Source organism: Schistocerca cancellata, chromosome 9 (assembly GCF_023864275.1).
Source record: "Schistocerca cancellata isolate TAMUIC-IGC-003103 chromosome 9, iqSchCanc2.1, whole genome shotgun sequence".
NCBI classification, from domain to species: domain Eukaryota; kingdom Metazoa; phylum Arthropoda; class Insecta; order Orthoptera; family Acrididae; genus Schistocerca; species Schistocerca cancellata.
The window spans coordinates 483813241-483831014 of record NC_064634.1 but is presented as its reverse complement, the minus strand read 5'-3'; the positions used below and the strand labels follow the sequence as shown (position 1 = coordinate 483831014).

The window sequence follows — 17774 nt, the reverse complement described above, 5'->3', positions numbered from 1 at the left end:
TAACTATTAAAAATTCTGAGACCAAATGTCATACATTTGGTTTTGTAGTCTGGAGGATGCTCAGAAAAATTATGGTTACATATTTTGGATGCTACTGCATGGCAAATGTTTTAGGATTACACTTCACCCAATTCATGTAACTTTTTCAACATACTATTACGGAAATACAACAGCAAGTCAAAACATCACAACCATTGTCCATCACAAGATTAATGCTATCAGATGTTAAAGGCATGTGGCTCAATAAGGAAAGTAAATTAAGTGGAGCATGAAATGAATTTGTAATCATTCTAGTCATGATACGGGGGACAAATGAGGAAACAGTGACTTGCAGAAAATGCAAATTGTTATGGCCCAACATCTGGAACTACTGCATCAGAAACAATAAAGCCAATCAGGAGATCACAAGCTACTCTTGTGAGCACCTATGGAAGCTGACTGAAGCTTGGTGAAACTGTTAGCAGTTGGCAAGGTGTCAGACATTCACACTGCATCACAAAATGTGGGTGTCAGAGGCTTACCTGTTCTGTAAAGAAGGGCAGGTGGCAATCTGTGACAGACCTGACGACAAGAGTACAGTGCAGGTGTGGGCACGAGTGTTTCAGACCATACCATTCGGCATACATCATTGAACATGGGGTTTCACAATAGATGACCCATGTACTTCCCATGCTGACCAAACAAGATTGTCAATTATAAATGCAGTGTGTGTAAGATTGTTGACATTGGACTGTGAAATAATGGAAATGTGTTGCTTGGTCATAAGAATCACACTTCCTGTTGCACCAGGTATATAGTTGCATGCATATACCGTGTTGTCGCACATATGGCTGCTTGATGCTTGTGCCATGCCATGGACATGTGCCAGAATGGGGGAAAGTATCATGCTTTGGTGATATTCATGTGATTCCCCATGACTGGGGGAGGGGGGGGGGGGGGGTGATAGTAAATGAAGACCAAAACACTGTGTACTGCATGAAAATTATTGCCAACCATATGCATCTCTTCATGCTTGATGTCTTCCTCAAAAGTGATGTCATCTTCTTGCAGTATAACTGTCTATGTCACAAGACCAGAACTATACCACAGTGATTTAAGGAGCATGATAGTTGATGTCTTGGCCAAAAAATTTTCACAAATTGAAATTGATGGAACACAACTCGGATGGTACTGAGCACTATCTCTGTGCCCACAGATAAAGAGGGATGTGCAATACTAGCCATCAGCTTTGATCAGTATTGTATCCATAGGTCTAAAATTCAGCGGTACCATAACACAATCAGTTGCTGATGCCATTCTCTCCATAGCTTGACCATTGGTGATAAACACCAAATCGATGGAAAACTTTGTGTACACTGTCAGTAAACATAATTTTATTTAGCGGCAGGCTTGCAGGAAACTCTGTACAACACTGAGGCACTAACTTTGCCCAAGGGGAAACCACAAGCACAGAACAATTTTCCTACATCAGTCATGTGCTGCCTGCAAACCGATCATGTAAGCTTCCACCAGATAAGTATTTAACCAGCTGCTCGGCCAGTAATAAGCTTTTTTGGGTTGAGCTCCAGTCCTGGACACATGACATCTCCATGAGCCATCACTGCCGACCACAACCTCGTAGAACTCTTGCCTGCTGCACACTTCCTGAGCTGCCTGTGTTGTCACTGCTTACCACCAACTGCAGCATTGTCAGATTCAGCTTCTCCATGCACATTACGAACTACTATGGTGCCGCCATGTGCAGCTGCCATTTGCCACTGACCATGGCTTCATTGGATGCTGTCTATCTTAGATTCTTCGAGCGTCCCACCTGTCATCATATGCAGCTACTGCTCATCTCTCACCATTGCCTTGTTCAATGTTGCCATTACAGCAGACCTTTCATTCAGTGCCTCTTATTTTCATATTTTCAAGTTTTGACACATTTTTTTCTTGTAGCCAATCAATTACTCTTATTTCACTGTGTGGTCAGGTTTCCACACTACCTTTTGTTTGTGATGGTATTCATTGACATAATAAATAAATTTTTCATTCTTACTGAAGGAATGCCTCCACCATCACAGCCAGCACATCGTGTTTCTGACGGTTTTCTAGACTAAACCTCTGCCTCCTGCACTACAGTGACACCCTGCACTGCCTTTGGCCGAGCCCATCAGTTGCCTTCTGAAATCCCACTGGCCTGTCACTATCTGGGTAAGTCCATCAAAGCCCTGCTGTTGTCACACCAGCCCATCATCTTCTGATCGAATCCGTCGGCGCCCTGCCAAAGACACACCAGCTTATCTCCTGTCACCACAAGCCCCGTTATCTCCAGTCCGGCCACTTCTACCACTGACCCAGCCCCATCCAAGTCACTGCCTCACCTATCTACCTCCTGTGTTTCACTTACTATCCTTGGCACTGCTACTCCTTCACATCAATCACTGCCATCATTCTCAGCTTCTCTGGCAGTTCTTTGGCCTTGTGCATACACCCACAGCAAACTGGACTTCCTTCTCAGTCCCAGGCTCATGCCATCTGCTCCTGCAGGTTAGCTATTGGAGCTTGCATCACCACTTTTCTGCAGCTGCGAGCCTTACTGGACTGCATCACATCATACCACAGGCAGCGGACACATGTCAAACAACATGCACTGTTGTCTACGTGGTCAGACTCTCAGCTGCTCACGTCATTGGATCCACTGAAGAGTGACATCCTGAAGGGACTGTTGTCCACAAGGTTCTCCCCTCACTCAGTACCCTCATATCACAATAGCTGAGCCATGTTTTCATCGGTTATTGGCACCCAACATTCTGCAGGCACCGCCATTCTCAGTGTCGTGTGGGTTCTGTCCCATCGTGACATCTCTTCTCTCTCACACTTCTGGTCTTGTTCCTGCAGGGAGTACAGCACTGGCTGGGTGCTTATATCTCACATCCTTTGCACCTTCATTTTCTTCAGGGAGAGGGCCTTGCACAACATAGACATCATCCACTGGTCTGCTCAGGCAGCCACTGGTGTTCAAACAGTAACTCCTAAATGCCGCCAATGCTGTTGCAGCCTCTTCGTTGTCTCTGCACAAGAGCCACACCATATGTCACACCTTCAGGACATGCCCCTCACCTATGGTTTTCTTGGCATCCAGATGGCTTCACCAACTGACCCATAATGGGGAGTAGTACTGCAGCCATATGCAGTATACCCGTGGAAACTTGGCTGCACCACAATACAATCTGCCATCCCCAGTCCTCTGCCCAACTTGGCTGTCTGTGAGAAACACTGGATTGACGGAAGACTCCATATCCATTGCTGGTAGACATACACATATTTGCCAGCAGACTTACAGGAAGCTTCGCACAACACTGAGATCTGAACCTCACCCCAGGTTGAGCCACAAGCACAGAACTATTTTCCTACACAGGTTGTTGTGCCACTTGGAATTTGATAATGTAAGCTTCCACCAGGTGTGTATATGACTAGCCATTCAGCCCGTGATCTGCCTGTTTCAGCTGAGCGCCAACCCTGGACGCATTCCGTCTCTGCGAACAGTGAAGCTGTCACCTGTTGCAGTCAGCACAAGCTGACCACGGAGTCATAGAACTTTGCCTGCAGCATGATTCCTGAGCTGCCTTGCCATTGCCCACGGGGTCACAGCTTGCCACTGACCACAACCTTGTCGCATTCAGCTTTTCCATAAAGTCCTTGAGCCACTACACCATTGTCAAGTGTGGCCACCACTAGCCACCAACTGTGGCTTCACTCAAAGCTGCCTGCCTTGCCTTCTTCGAGCTAGCCAACCATCATCAAGTGCCACCACAGCAAGCTTACAGGCTTGTTGGGCCTCTGGGTGTACAGACACTGTGAGAAACTTCCTTTTCATGTGATTGAGCTTGACTCCAAGCAAACTTCCTATTGGTGGGATGCAGTGTTACCTTTACAGTGGACCTGTCAAGCAGGGATTCCTATTTTCTTATTGTCAAGAAGAGACTCTTACTTCCTTGTGTGAACAGGTCTCCACTTTACCTGTTGTTCATGTCGATGTTCAGTGATATATTAAATGCATTATTCTTCACTAGAATGTCAGGTAAAATGTGTTGTTCCATTGTGGTCATGGACACAAAAATCTGTGATGGAGGAAACGGGTGAGATATAAATGATATGATGGTTATAATGCTGTGAATTTTTCAAGCGAGGCAAGTTACAAATTAGTCTGTTACCACAACCAGCTTTTTTGCTTCCACTTTCATTGACTTTGTCAACTAACAACCAAACTGAGAAAGTATGTACCAAATCGTGACATCACAGAAGCCATTAACAGTACATTACTGGTCATAGCTGATGTCTTGAATCGAATATTTCTCTTGACACTGTGCCCGCTAACCACTGGTCTCTAATTTATGGGGTTTGACATCTAGTACCACATTCATCCTGAAACCTACCGAGGACTTTCCAAATCAGTGGCATGTTCCAAAAGTTGACCAACATGCTATGAAGCAGGGGGCCATAAGGTTTCAGCTCAGCAGTATGTGTAGTATTGTGTACCAGCTTAAACTGTACTCTTGCTAACATTGGTATATGTAATACCAGTGAAAAAAAATTATTTATATTTGCTAGTGTTTAATTTGAGACAAAAAGTGATGCTGATAACGGTGGTTATAGTGAGGAAGATTAGGACTGATGAATGATATTTCATATTATGTACTCAGAGGAATAGGATTGTAGTCTCATCTCAGTAATGGTATACTCTTGCTAAAAGCATTGTAAGGCCAATATCGTTGAGTACATTTTCTGCTTGAAGGTTTTATTAATGTGGCACATATGTGACATCATTTCCCTCGTATTTTAAACTCACTGTTTGGAACAGAAAGGAGTGTCTGAAGTGACAATATGGCAACTGTACCCTGATACATGGATTAAATAGATGGCTGTCATCTTCATGCGTAATTAAATAAAGTTACACTTTAAAAGTGTCAGTAGCTCCCAATTTTTTATAGTGTGTTTTATTCTACTGTTGGGTGGCTCCTGATGAGTGAGACTGAATGACTTTGTGGGTCATAATATGATGTTATCCTTTGAAGTCTGCCAACTGCCCCACACAGTTCTACTTCCAGTTATAGCTGTGGAAAGTTCAGGGAGCTTCACCTGGCACGTGTTTTTCTTGCTGTTGAAGAAACAAATTGGTAAGTGGCCACAGTATCAGAAAAATTAACAATATTCTTACTGACAAAAGGCAGCAGTAGCAATAGGCAACATGACAGATCAGTAATTGTGAATGGACTGGTGTATAGACGCAAAATGTGAGCTGTGCTGAAAGTATTGATCTAGAGTATTAGTAATACTCTCAATGTCTTGAACCTGTGGGACTGATGTAGCACAATGTGCACATAAACACCTACTCAGAGAGGAAAGGCTGTTGAGGGAGATTGTATTTTTCTTCTCTTTTGAAGATATCATTGCTTCTGTTTACTCTGGTAAGATAAAGGGCTGAAGGATCCATGGTACATCAAACCAGGAGCTATTCATATTTTATCATTATGTTCATTATTACATGTATTACAATTGGTTTTATATTTAATATGGACTCTTAACACTCAAAATAAGGAAAACAATAACGGATATAGCAGAAAATTCAGTTTAGCTTCCAGGCAGGTAGATTTTTGTGTGTAGAAGTAGTGTGTATGAGGCACTGCCATTGTTGAATAGATGGATGTTGGAGGTCTAACACAAAAGAGATTCCATAGTTTGTTCTGTTTAGAGTTTCCATCACTCATGCCAGAGAAGATTTCACTGCAGTACTTTGTAAAAGTCTTCCTCCACATTGCGGTCATCTTGATATGTGACAAGTTGCAAATGAGGATTGCCACTGGGAGTCAAACCCAGATTTCTGCCATTGATGGACAGCTAACTAGGAAAGTATGCTTCACAGGCTGCCACAAAATTACAACTTGCCCTTCTCTCCATTTTTGTCAAAACACTTCAGAGACTCTCCTACAATACTGTGGGCCCAAGACCTTACCAAGAAAGGATGCTACACTGAAGAGTTTAGCTTGTATTTCTTATCTACTAAGGCAAACATAAGCTTCGAGGCAAGTACAGTTGTTTTTCTTTTTAAGGAACTGTGAAACTTTTGTAACATCATTCCAGAGACCTTGAAAAGAGGGGTGTAGTGATATGAGACACATGTTATGATATTATGGATTACAATGAAATATTTTGCCTGATATGGAAATGAGGGTAGTACTACTATCTTGCCCTTCATATTGAGTACATGTCCTGCCTCTAATTGTAAAAAGTTTAACTCCAAAATATTGCTACATTTATCTACTCAAAGAGTGTAGAATACAGCTAAAAAAGGATATCATTTCATTAATAAAAGAACAAAAATATGTAAGTATCTGAGTATGCACAGTGTTACAAGTGTTCATCACACCGCAAAATTGTTCTATAGCCTTTGGAAAGAAGAACGTTTTGACATCTTCAATTGATTTGGAAATTTTGAGGTTAACAGCTTAGATGCCTTACTTCTAACTAATAATAATGCTTCAAACCATTATGTCTGTCTGTGTGAATATATTAATTGACATAAGTACCAGATTTCACAGGATCTTCACAAGTAACTTTAACAAAGCTTGGAGCAATGTATATGCTTTGTTTCATCAAAGTTGGATTACGAAGAAAAAAAGACATTGTGATTTAAAGTTTTATCTAAAAGCATCATGTGTGTCTGTTTGTTTGCTAAACACATTAATATCCAAAAATACTGGGTGAATTTTTATTGGGTTTTGCCTTTTTCACAGATGACTTGCGCTTACCTTGGGGTAACATGTAGGCTTTATTTCATCAAAATTGGAACACGGACAAGTACTGTAAATTTAAATTTCATCTGAGACAGTCTACTTGACTTTATAGGTCAGAACCAATAGATGATGCTGTTAGTTTCATAGTACAGCAAAGAACCAGTAGATGGTGCTGTTACATGTTTTTGACCTTGGTGGCAGCAGATGTACTTTCAGAAGTTTAATTCAGTGACAGAATTAAGTGCTACATCCTTATCTTTATGAATACAATCTAACACTGAATTTACTTGGTTAGGATATACAGATTTGCTGATTTTGCTTTGTGTATAAAAACTTAACGACATTGCTCTGCTTCTTTAAACAGGTTTTATTTATATTATTTGGTATGACAAACGGATGTATTAAGTTTGTTCTCTGATTCTGGTCCCTACTTATCACATTTTGATTTCATTTTCTTTACAAATAAAAATACCTAGAAAATGGTCAAGTCTTTCTGAATACAGTGGAAGGCTGAAAGACTGAGGACTACGCTGTCTCAAGATTCCAATGAAGGTTTAATTCATTCTTTGTAAACTCCTTCTGAAAGCATGGTGTGACTTAACTCTTATGGAAAGCATCATATGTATGGAACCTCGTTCCTCAGAACCCTTCACTCACAGAGGCTTAAAGTTACTTCTGTCCAGTGTAACATCATAGATGCAGAAACTTTGATGGGAAGTGGCAAATGTGAGGGAGTTTTTTTATGCTGAATCCTGTTTGCTCCTAACAATTTATAATTTCCCTTCTAAATGTAAAATTCCTGGTGAGCTTATGATATGCAAGGCCATAAAAAAGCACAAGCCCAGGCACCACGTGCTGCAGGCATGGACCTCAGCTCTACCTGGTTTCATGTGTTAGTGAAGCAAACAAGTGCTTCATTTGTGTCCCCATCTGTTCTCATTCAAATGCTTCACACAAGATTTATAAGACCAAAATAAATTCCATATGCACGAAGTTTTGGGCAGAGCTGTAAATAAATATGCCACACAGTGCTGGGTTTCTCAGCTCATTGTATGAAAAATGAATTTATTTAGTTTTTGCGTGAACATTGGAGCCATAGAAATGGTAAGGTTTTCCTTAACCTTTCTTGTTCCACTGATATGATGTCCAAAGAGACAAAAGTGATGGTAAGATAGTTTCATTCCTTCACTGCAGCAAACCTCCTCTGCAGACTGGAGACCACTGCAGCTAATGTAGCAGTGTCTGTTGGCTTGGTCAACTTGCCTCCACTTTCTCAATTTTCTCTTATCTATTTGCTGTGTCCGCAAAGACACTCTTTGTAAAGATTGGCATGTACAGTTTAAATAAAGCTGCAGGTGCAAAAATCGTGTAGACAAGCAGGACAGGACAGGGACAGAAATTTGATTATCTCCCATCATAGTGAATGAAAGATGCATTTGGATGTCCAGCCAGGTTAATGTAAATATTTTTGTAAATGTAAACACCAATCACATACTTAGGCATTAGGCCTGTTCCAACTGGTCAACTGCTGCCTATAAGGCAGTACGATGAGTGATTCATGATCGTGGGTTGTCTGACTGGTAAGTTGCCAGTCCCTCAGCCCTTATTGCAGTAGGTGAATCCCAATGATGTGCTGCTGCTTTTTATAAAAGCAGCTCCTCATCTGGCATCATGAGGCTGAGTGGATCCTATTCCATATGTCCCTATCCCAGAAAAATCTGAGAAGGTACTGTGAACTGAAACCAGGTCCTTCTGCACCAAAGGCAGTAACGCTACCACTTGACCACTGAGGTGGTTACTATTTCTGTACACAATATTTCAAAAACTGACATAAATGTCTGAGCTGGACTATGACATTGTTAGCAATGTGCCACTTCGTCTATTTCTTTCACAAATGGGTTGCTTAAGAACATCCAATCCACTTGTTGACATTCCTTTAAGCACAGCATTCTCTCATGTATAACAGATAATTGCTCCACCCATGAATGTTGTTTGGTCATGTTAAAGTCGCTATTAATACCACATTTAAATCCCAGGCACTGGCCAGAGTGCTACTTTTGGTAACATTTCACAAAATGTCATCTCCCTGAACATCCTCCAAATTAGATCAATGACATTCCGTGTCATATTCCAACCATTACTTATTTATTTAGTTACATGTGCCACTGTTCACAGTTCAGACAAACATTATGGTGTGGAACATGTCAGTTGAACAAAATATTGCACAGATATTTATAAATAATATTTCTTTGGCTATATGCTGGGCATGTACTGGTTTGTAAGAGACATTTGTCTTTATTCAGGAATTTCTACATGTGGTTGACAACCCCCATGCACATCACTTCTCAATCATTTTGGAAAGTGGTGTAAGGAGTGAGACTGGGCAGCAGTAATAGACAACTATGGAGTTAACTTTTCATAGTCTTAACTGTGATATATTTTAATCTGTCAGAGAAAATCCCCTTAACTGAGGTTTCCTTCCCCATTGCTTAGAATAGTTAAGACAAAGTGCAAGGAACATCAATGACATAGTTGGCTGAAGGAACAAAGCAGTTCAGATATGCAACTTGCACTTTTAAAATTTTATTGGCCATCTGATATGTCAACCAGAAACAGACAAGGGATCAGCTGTTTCACACGATGCCATAATTGACATCAGGAAGTCTGTATAAGAAAAGTGGAATGGTTGACATGGTGAGTCAACTTTAGCTATAAATAGCTAAGTATTACTAATAATACCTCACTGTAATCCAAGACAACACTATATCTAAGATCAACACTCAAGACATTCCATGAAGAACATTCATTCAACTATGCAACTGTATGCAGAATAATAGAATTCTTAATGTAACTGGACATCCACGATGTGTACTATATCATCCCAATGAAAAACAAAGTGATTTCACAGTTATCCCTCATAGCTTGCCTTTGCTCGTGACTGTCATAGTTGCTTTGGTGATACTTAAGAATACTCTATATCTGAAATATATTATTCTCATTACCTTCAACCTCTTTTGCAGGAGCAACATAACTTGGCATTTTGACATAAGTAGCTGGGGTGTTATGCAGGCAAATGATGGGAAGCTGCCGGCTTTCCAGGAGATGAACTGCAATTCTCGAGCAGTCTGTAGACATCTCCAAAGATAGGATCGGCACCTGGAGTTGCAGGCAGGAGAGGGGACGTCCACGCCTCGTGTCCCACACAATGATGCTCTTATCCTCAGAACCTTCAACAGAAAAATTAATGCTACGTGAAGGGGAAAAAACCACTGTCATCTACTGCATAAGATTTACTTGTGTGACTTTGAGCAAAAAAGCGCTGCATAGGAACGGCAAAAAAAGCTTGTTGTGATCTCTGGTTTATTAGAGCTTGCAAGGTAGAGATAAAAATTGAGTATATGAACAGTCCTATAATGTACACAGCTGTAGACGGAATGTTTGTATACAATGTTGTATAAGTTATAACAGAGAGCTAGAATTTTAAAATACTTCTGACAAGCTGAATAAAATCAACTATTTTTTCTAGTCTTGTTAAATTTAATGTTTGTTAGAGTTTACTGCTGATAATTTTAAAAGATGTGTGATAGATTGGAAAGATAGAATGTTAATAAAGGAGATGCATATAAAGAAAAAAGTGACTGTTGGAGTAGGAAATGAGGAGGGAAGGGATGAGTATTGGAAAGTCAAGGATGCTCACTATCACCAAAGCTGCTCAACATATATGTACAAGACTGGATAGGCAAGGCTATGGAGAGTGCAAGAGGTATTGTAATTGAAGATGAAAAGATAAAGACTATAAAATACATGGATGACCAAACACTGTTGGCAGTTTCAGAAGAGCAGCTACAGAAGATGTTGGAAGAGTATTGCAAAAGGTGGGGGGGAGGGGGGGGGATACGGTGGTCTGTACATGGAGGTATGGAGTGTTCTTAATATTTTGGAAGGCTAATGGCAATGTGTAAGCAGTTGTAAAAGAGCTCCTCTTCCGGCCCTGTATTTTTTCCTTACCTTGAGAGTTAAGAGGTCAACAGGAGGGAGGGGGGGGGGGGGGCAGCTGGTGGTGTCTTGTCTTGCCCCCAAGTATGGCCACCACAGCTTTCTGTATCTGAGAAGTTTAATGATGCAGAATAGAAACTGTACAGTAGAAATACAGAGGCCGATATCTATGGAAAAGAGAGTATTTCCAATGGTGCCAAGGAAAATTTTTTTCTAAATATTACATTTGGAGTCTAATGTCGTACAGCAGTAAATCATGGACAGTTAGTTAGAAAGAAGACGAAGACAAATACTTAGGAAGTTTTGATATGTGGCTATGGAGAAGAATGCTTAAGGTGAAGTGAACTGACAGACTTAAGAATGAAGAAAATTAGATAAGAAAGAAGATTATTGGAAGTGATCAGAAACAGGAAAAAAATCTTGACAGGAGCATATACTGCATAGAACTTACCTGGAACAAAGAAATAAGAGGGAGAAGTAGGAGGAATGAGAGGGCTCTGAGCACTACGGGACTTAACATCTGAGGTCATCAGTCCCCAAGAACTTAGAGCTACTTAAACCTAACTAACCTAAGGACATCACACACATCCATGCCCGAGACAGGATTCGAACCTGCGGCTGTAGCAGCAGCACGGTTCCAGACTGTAGCGCCTAGAACCGCTCGACCATCCCAGCAGGCAAAGGTAGGAAGAGAGAGAATGAAAATGATGGTTGGTATTAGAAGAGGATGAACATACAAACATATGAGGGGAATTTCTCTGAACAGAACACAATAGGTAGCCTTCATCTGAAGCCTGTCATAAGACAGATGCACTAAAGAAGAAGAAGAAGATGATGATGAAGACGAGTGTAGCAGTATATCAGAAATAAAATTAGTAAAGAAAACATAAAATTCAGTTTGTAAAAATTAGTTAATCTAATGTTCACTTGAACAATGAATTCACTAAGAACATGGTACTGCTATCAGTAGACTGGTCTATGAAGCATACATTAAGATGGCATACCCTTTCATCTTTGTCTACCCTCACCCTTATTTCAGGTGGATCCCTCTCCTGAGGTCCGAGTGATCTGCTCTTTCTTTTTAACCTCTCTCTCTCTGCCTTGACAAATAACGTATTAGTTCTAAAATCTAGGTAGTGTGTCACTTGTATGTGTCTGTTGGTAGTACGACACATTTCACTTCCTGATAGCAAGTACTGACCAGCAATTCTGTATCATAATTTATTATTTTTCTTGACTGAATTTTCCTTTAATACATCAAGAAGTAAATAAAACTATGGGAAATAATAATAATAATAGAAGATAAGAAGGAATAATTAAGTATTTGAAGAATATGTGTACAAAAGCTCTGCAGTGTAATTGACTGAGTACATGTAACAAAAACAAGCAGCTTAAGTGAATAACAGGAAAAAAGAAACACATTTAAGCAAGAAGTAAAGAGAAGATATGTTTCTTATTGTCCAACCTAGGTGGTTACTGTATTCTTCTGAAAAGTGAAATCATCAATTTGAATTAGTAGTCAGAAGCTTTTTATCTATTAGTACACTGAGAAAAATTCATGGACAATGAAAATGGAGGGATAAATATTTTGAAATCAGAGGTGAAACATTGTGCAACACATGAAAATAAACTAACGCATCCACATGTATTTTGATAACTTTTTCATGTTTGATGTGTTTTATACTTGTTGAAAGGCCATGTTGCACATCCCTTAATTGTTTCCTAGATGATGACAGCCATTTCCAGGACTGCACTGTGATATTATTGTAGGTACTTTCTGGGAATACACTTATGAGCATTTACATTAGAGGCAGCTGCTGTGCTGGAGAAAAGAGCGCTCCTCTCATGAAAGAGAAAGGGAGAGTTGGATGTGTCTTTCGTCTGGGATGTCAGCAGACCCTGTACAGGCCATTAGCATGACACCTGAGCACAGAGTGGGCAAGAAATGCAATGCAAGAGTACTTGACTGTGGGTGCCCGATGTGTGGGGCACTTCATAGCCAAGATTGTGGAGGCGCTGCATTTTTCACACACTACAGTGCTAAGGATATATGTCGGGCACCTCCATCTGAGTAAAACTAATGCCCACACAGTCAACTGCTGTGGCCAACAAGTTGGTAATGTTGCTATTGACTACTGCAAACATTTACAATGATTATATGGACCAAAGAGCTGCAAATCACTTGGTCAGTTCAGTGCTGGATAACAATTTGTGACCACCCCAAACCACCTTAGCATCTGGTACAGAAGTCACTGGCCCCAGATATGTACATGTGCTCACCAAATCTCAGGAAGTTCAGGCACAGTAACACAATCACTGGATGCCAAAAGCATGGAAATAGATCACATAGACTTATGAGCAGTGTTATAATAGTTGGTTGCGTAGTCCATTGAGCAATCACACAGTACGGTAGCCGTTATGATGTGGAACATATCAAGTGCACAAGAAATACACATATGAAATCAGATTTTTAATATATATATATATATATATACAGGGTGTTACAAAAAGGTACAGCCAAACTTTCAGGAAACATTCCTCACACACAAAGAAAGAAAATATGATGTGTGGACATGTGTCCAGAAACGCTTACTTTCCATGTTAGAGCTCATTTTATTACTTCTCTTCAAATCACATTAATCATGGAATGGAAACACACAACAACAGAACATACCAGCGTGACTTCAAACACTTTGTTACAGGAAATGTTCAAAATGTCTTCCATTAGCGAGGATACATGCATCCACCCTCTGTCGCACGGAATACCTGATGCGCTGGTGCAGCCCTGGAGAATGGCGTATCGTATCACAGCCGTCAACAGTACAAGCACGAAGAGTATCTACATTTGGTACCGGGGTTGCGTAGACAAGAGCTTTCAAATGCCCCCATAAATGAAAGTCAAGAGGGTTGAGGTCAGGAGAGTGTGGAGGCCATGGAATTGGTCCGCCTCTACCAATCCATCGGTCACCGAATCTGTTGTTGTGAAGCCTACGAACACTTCGACTGAAATGTGCAGGAGCTCCATCGTGCATGAACAACATGTTGTGTCGTGCTTGTAAAGGCACATGTTCTAGCAGCACAGGTAGAGTATCCCGTATGAAATCATGATAAAATGCTCCATTGAGCATAGGTGGAAGAACATGGGGCCCAATCAAGACATCACCAACAATGCCTGCCCAAACATTCACAGAAAATCTGTGTTGATGACGTGGTTGTACAATTGCGTGTGGATTCTCGTCAGCCCACACGAGTTGATTGTGAAAATTTACAATTGATCACGTTGGAATGAAGCCTCATCCGTAAAGAGAACATTTGCACTGAAATGAGGATTGACACATTGTTGGATGAACCATTCACAGAAGTGTACCCGTGGAGGCCAATCAGTTGCTGATAGTGCCTGCACACGCTGCACATGGTACGGAAACAACTGGTTCTCCCGTAGCACTCTCCATACAGTGACGTGGTCAACGTTACCTTGTACAGCAGCAACTTCTCTGAATCTGACATTAGGGTTATCATCAACTGCACGAAGAATTGCCTCGTCCATTGCAGGTCTCCTCGTCGTTCTAGGTCTTCCCCAGTTGCGAGTCATAGGGTGGAATGTTCCGTGCTCCCTAAGACGCCGATCAATTGCTTCGAACGTCTTCCTGTTGGGACACCTTTGTTCTGGAAATCTGTCTTGATACAAACGTACCGCGCCACGGCTATTGCCCCGTGCTAATCCATACATCAAATGGGCATTTGCCAACTCCGCATTTGTAAACATTGCACTGACTGCAAAACCACGTTCGTGATGAACACTAACCTGTTGATGCTACGTACTGATGTGCTTGGTGCTAGTACTGTAGAGCAATGAGTCGCATGTCAACACAAGCACCGAAGTCAACATTACCTTCCTTCAATTGGGCCAACTGGCAGTGAATCGAGGAAGTACAGTACATACTGACGAAACTAAAATGAGCTCTAACATGGAACTTAAGCGTTTCCGGACACATGTCCACATAACATCTTTTCTTTATTTGTGTGTGAGGAATGATCATCATTTTCCCCATTCCCTTAAATGGCACAAATGCATACTATATTTATAGATTTATTTATTCCTATCCTAGATTTCATCTATGGTATAGAAGGAGTTGTCAAGGAGATATGATTTCAATTTAGTTTTGAAGATAATATTGCTGTCTGTCAGACATTTTATTTCATCTGGTAATTTGTCGAAAATTTTTATAGCAGCATATTTTACCCATTTCTGTGCCAAAGATAGGTTGAGTAAAGGATAGTGCAAGTCTTTCTTTTTTCTGGCATTATAATCATGTATGTCACTGTTGTTTTTAAACTGGTCCATGTTGTTGAGAACAAATTTCATTAGTGAGTAAATGTACTGTGAGGCTGTTGTAATAATTCCTGATCTTTTAAAAAGATGTCTCCAGGATGTGCGACTATGAACCCCACACATTATTCTAGCCACTTTCTTTTGAGCAGTGGATACTTTTTTCCTAAATGTTGAGTTATCCCAAAATATTATTCTGTATGACAACAGAGAGTAAAAGTATGCAAAGTATATTAGCTTACTAATTTATATATCCTCAAAATTGGCAATTATTCTGACTGCATAAGTTGCTGAAGCTAGTCTCTTTAGAAGATCCAAAATATGGATTTTCCAATTAAGATTCTCATCTATACATACATTCAAAAACGTAGTATGCTCTATCCTGTCCACTGACTTCTGTTGATGTGTTATATTTATTGATGGAACTGTACTTTTTGCAGAAGAAAACTGGAAGTACTGTGGTTTTTCAAAGTGGGGATGGCAGACAGTGAAGTGCTGGGGAAGGGCCTGGATGCGTGAGGACAGCGACTAACGAAGGTTGAGGCCAGGAAGGTTACGGGAACATAGGATGTATTGCAGGGAAAGTTCCCACCTGCAATTCAAAAAAGCTGGTGTTGGTAGAAAGCATCTATATGGCACAGGCTGTGAAGCAGTCAGTGAAATGAAGTATTTCATGTTTTGCAGCGTGTTCGGTGTGTTATACGCATGCCAGCAGGGTCAGACCAGCAGTGTGTACCTACAGCTAGGACAGCTCTGGCCGATAAATATGCTGGCTCTAGCCCAGTAGACATTCACCGTAGTCTCCTGTAGAAATTTGTATCTTGCTGGGCGTAACGTCACTTTGGAATTGTGTAGTGTAGTATTTTGGTTGGTATTGTTTCTTTCCATTGTCTTGTAACTTTTATCTGGCTTTTTCCACCACAACAATTATTGTGTTTCTTGATGTTCTTGAGTTTGAAAATTAGTGCATGGCAAGAAGTCATTATAGTTAAATAAAATGTGTTCAAACTTGGTCGTTAGTTCTTTCCTACCAACAGCAGGACACTACAGTTATTGGTAACGATTAGTTCATTCCTGCTGACAGCAGGGCACTACAGTTATTGGCAACGAAGATAAAACTTTTATTTCCAGTAGAAATGGTTTCCTGAGAAGAATTTCTTCAGTCCTTGACAGAAACTCTACAGCAGATTTAGGCAGCGCTCACAAAATCGGAACATTGCCCTCACTCCGCAGCGTTGGAAGATGTAGCTCATAGAATTGATTCCATCATGGGTAAATTGAATACTTTGCATGTGGCTCCACTGATGGTTTCTGCTTTCAATAGGTCTGTTGAACCATGGTCAAATTATGTCAAACAGTTGGAACAACATTTACTAGCACATGGGATCCATAATGAAAGTCGTCAATTTTTTTAGCAACAGTTGGTCCATGGGTGTATCGCTTAATTCAACAATTGAACCCTGAACAGTCACCTCGAGATCTCTTGTTTACCCATATTAAGGGCTGCCTTTTTAAGTACTTTGGCGCACAAATACACCTCCACCCATGAGACTTCCTTTTCTTGTTGAAAGTCCCCAGGTAAGGCATATCAGGAATTGATTTTGATGCTCCAGGGATCTCCCGCGATTGCAAATTCCAGTGCGGCAACGTTGCCTGCAAGCAGTCTTATGCCTCTCCGTTGTTCATGATGTGGTGTTTCACACACCAGACGAGAGTGTTCGGGATGATGCTTTAAAGTTACAGGACCTGCCCCTCGACACCTGTCTGCTGATCGTTTGTGTGTTTGAACAGTCTCACTGGCTGCAAACACTGTCTTTTTATCCAGCTGTTTTCGTGGCTCACCAGTTGCCTAGTATCGAGTGGGAGTCTCATCAGTTCCATGGTATAAGCTGTATCAGAAAGTCTTTCGCCCATTTTCCATCATGTCCAAACTCATCAATGTTCAGAGTGCCCCCACCAGCGAGCAAGGTGCACGGCTCGCAGCCCAACAAACCACATCGCCATTCAGTGTCAGGCTTCACGGAAACAATGCATACATGCCACACTTCCTGCTGACACACAGGCTCACCATGAATCGTCACCACAGGACCTGGAAGCCTTGCATTCCATTATGGACAAATATTCTCCATCATTTCACAGTCGGGAACCCATTTCCTCCTTACGTTAGAGGTCACACATATTCCTGGGGTCTTCCAAACTGACACAGCATCTTCCATTTCAACAGTGGATGGTGCCACATACCAATGCTTGGGCTCACCAGCTTTGTCTCCATACACTCGTGACTTTCATAGTTTCAGTAATCACCATATCTCAGTCATGGCATTTTTTTTCAGCACTAATCTCCTACAATGGTTATTCCTTCACCGCTCAGGTTTTAGTGGTTGGCGCTCCTTTCACTACTAACTTCCTGAGTTTGGACATTTTTGGACTTCAGTGCAGGACGAGGTACAGGTGGTTTTGATCCCCTCCTTGCCCTGTTGCTCAGAAAATTCGAAACGTTGTTCTCATTCTCCACACCAGGGGTGAAGGGTTTCACTGCAGATGTTCAACGTCTTCCTTCTGCTATCCCTCATTTTTTTTAAGACCCGCCCAGTCTCCCTTGCTCTCCGAAACAGGCTCCAGGTGGAACTTTGCTGCTTACAAGATGAAGGCATCCTTTCTCCTGTCATGCA

General features: G+C 41.2%; 1 protein-coding gene across 1 annotated transcript in view; it reads right to left on the bottom strand.

The window, feature by feature from the left end:
* LOC126101511 (uncharacterized) overlaps nucleotides 1-17774 on the bottom strand; it is a 936969-nt gene that overhangs the window by 27742 nt on the left and 891453 nt on the right. The window contains exon 25 of the mRNA XM_049912155.1: nucleotides 9779-10003. Coding sequence (XP_049768112.1) covers nucleotides 9779-10003 — 225 coding nt within the window. The remainder of the gene's footprint in view (nucleotides 1-9778; nucleotides 10004-17774) is intronic.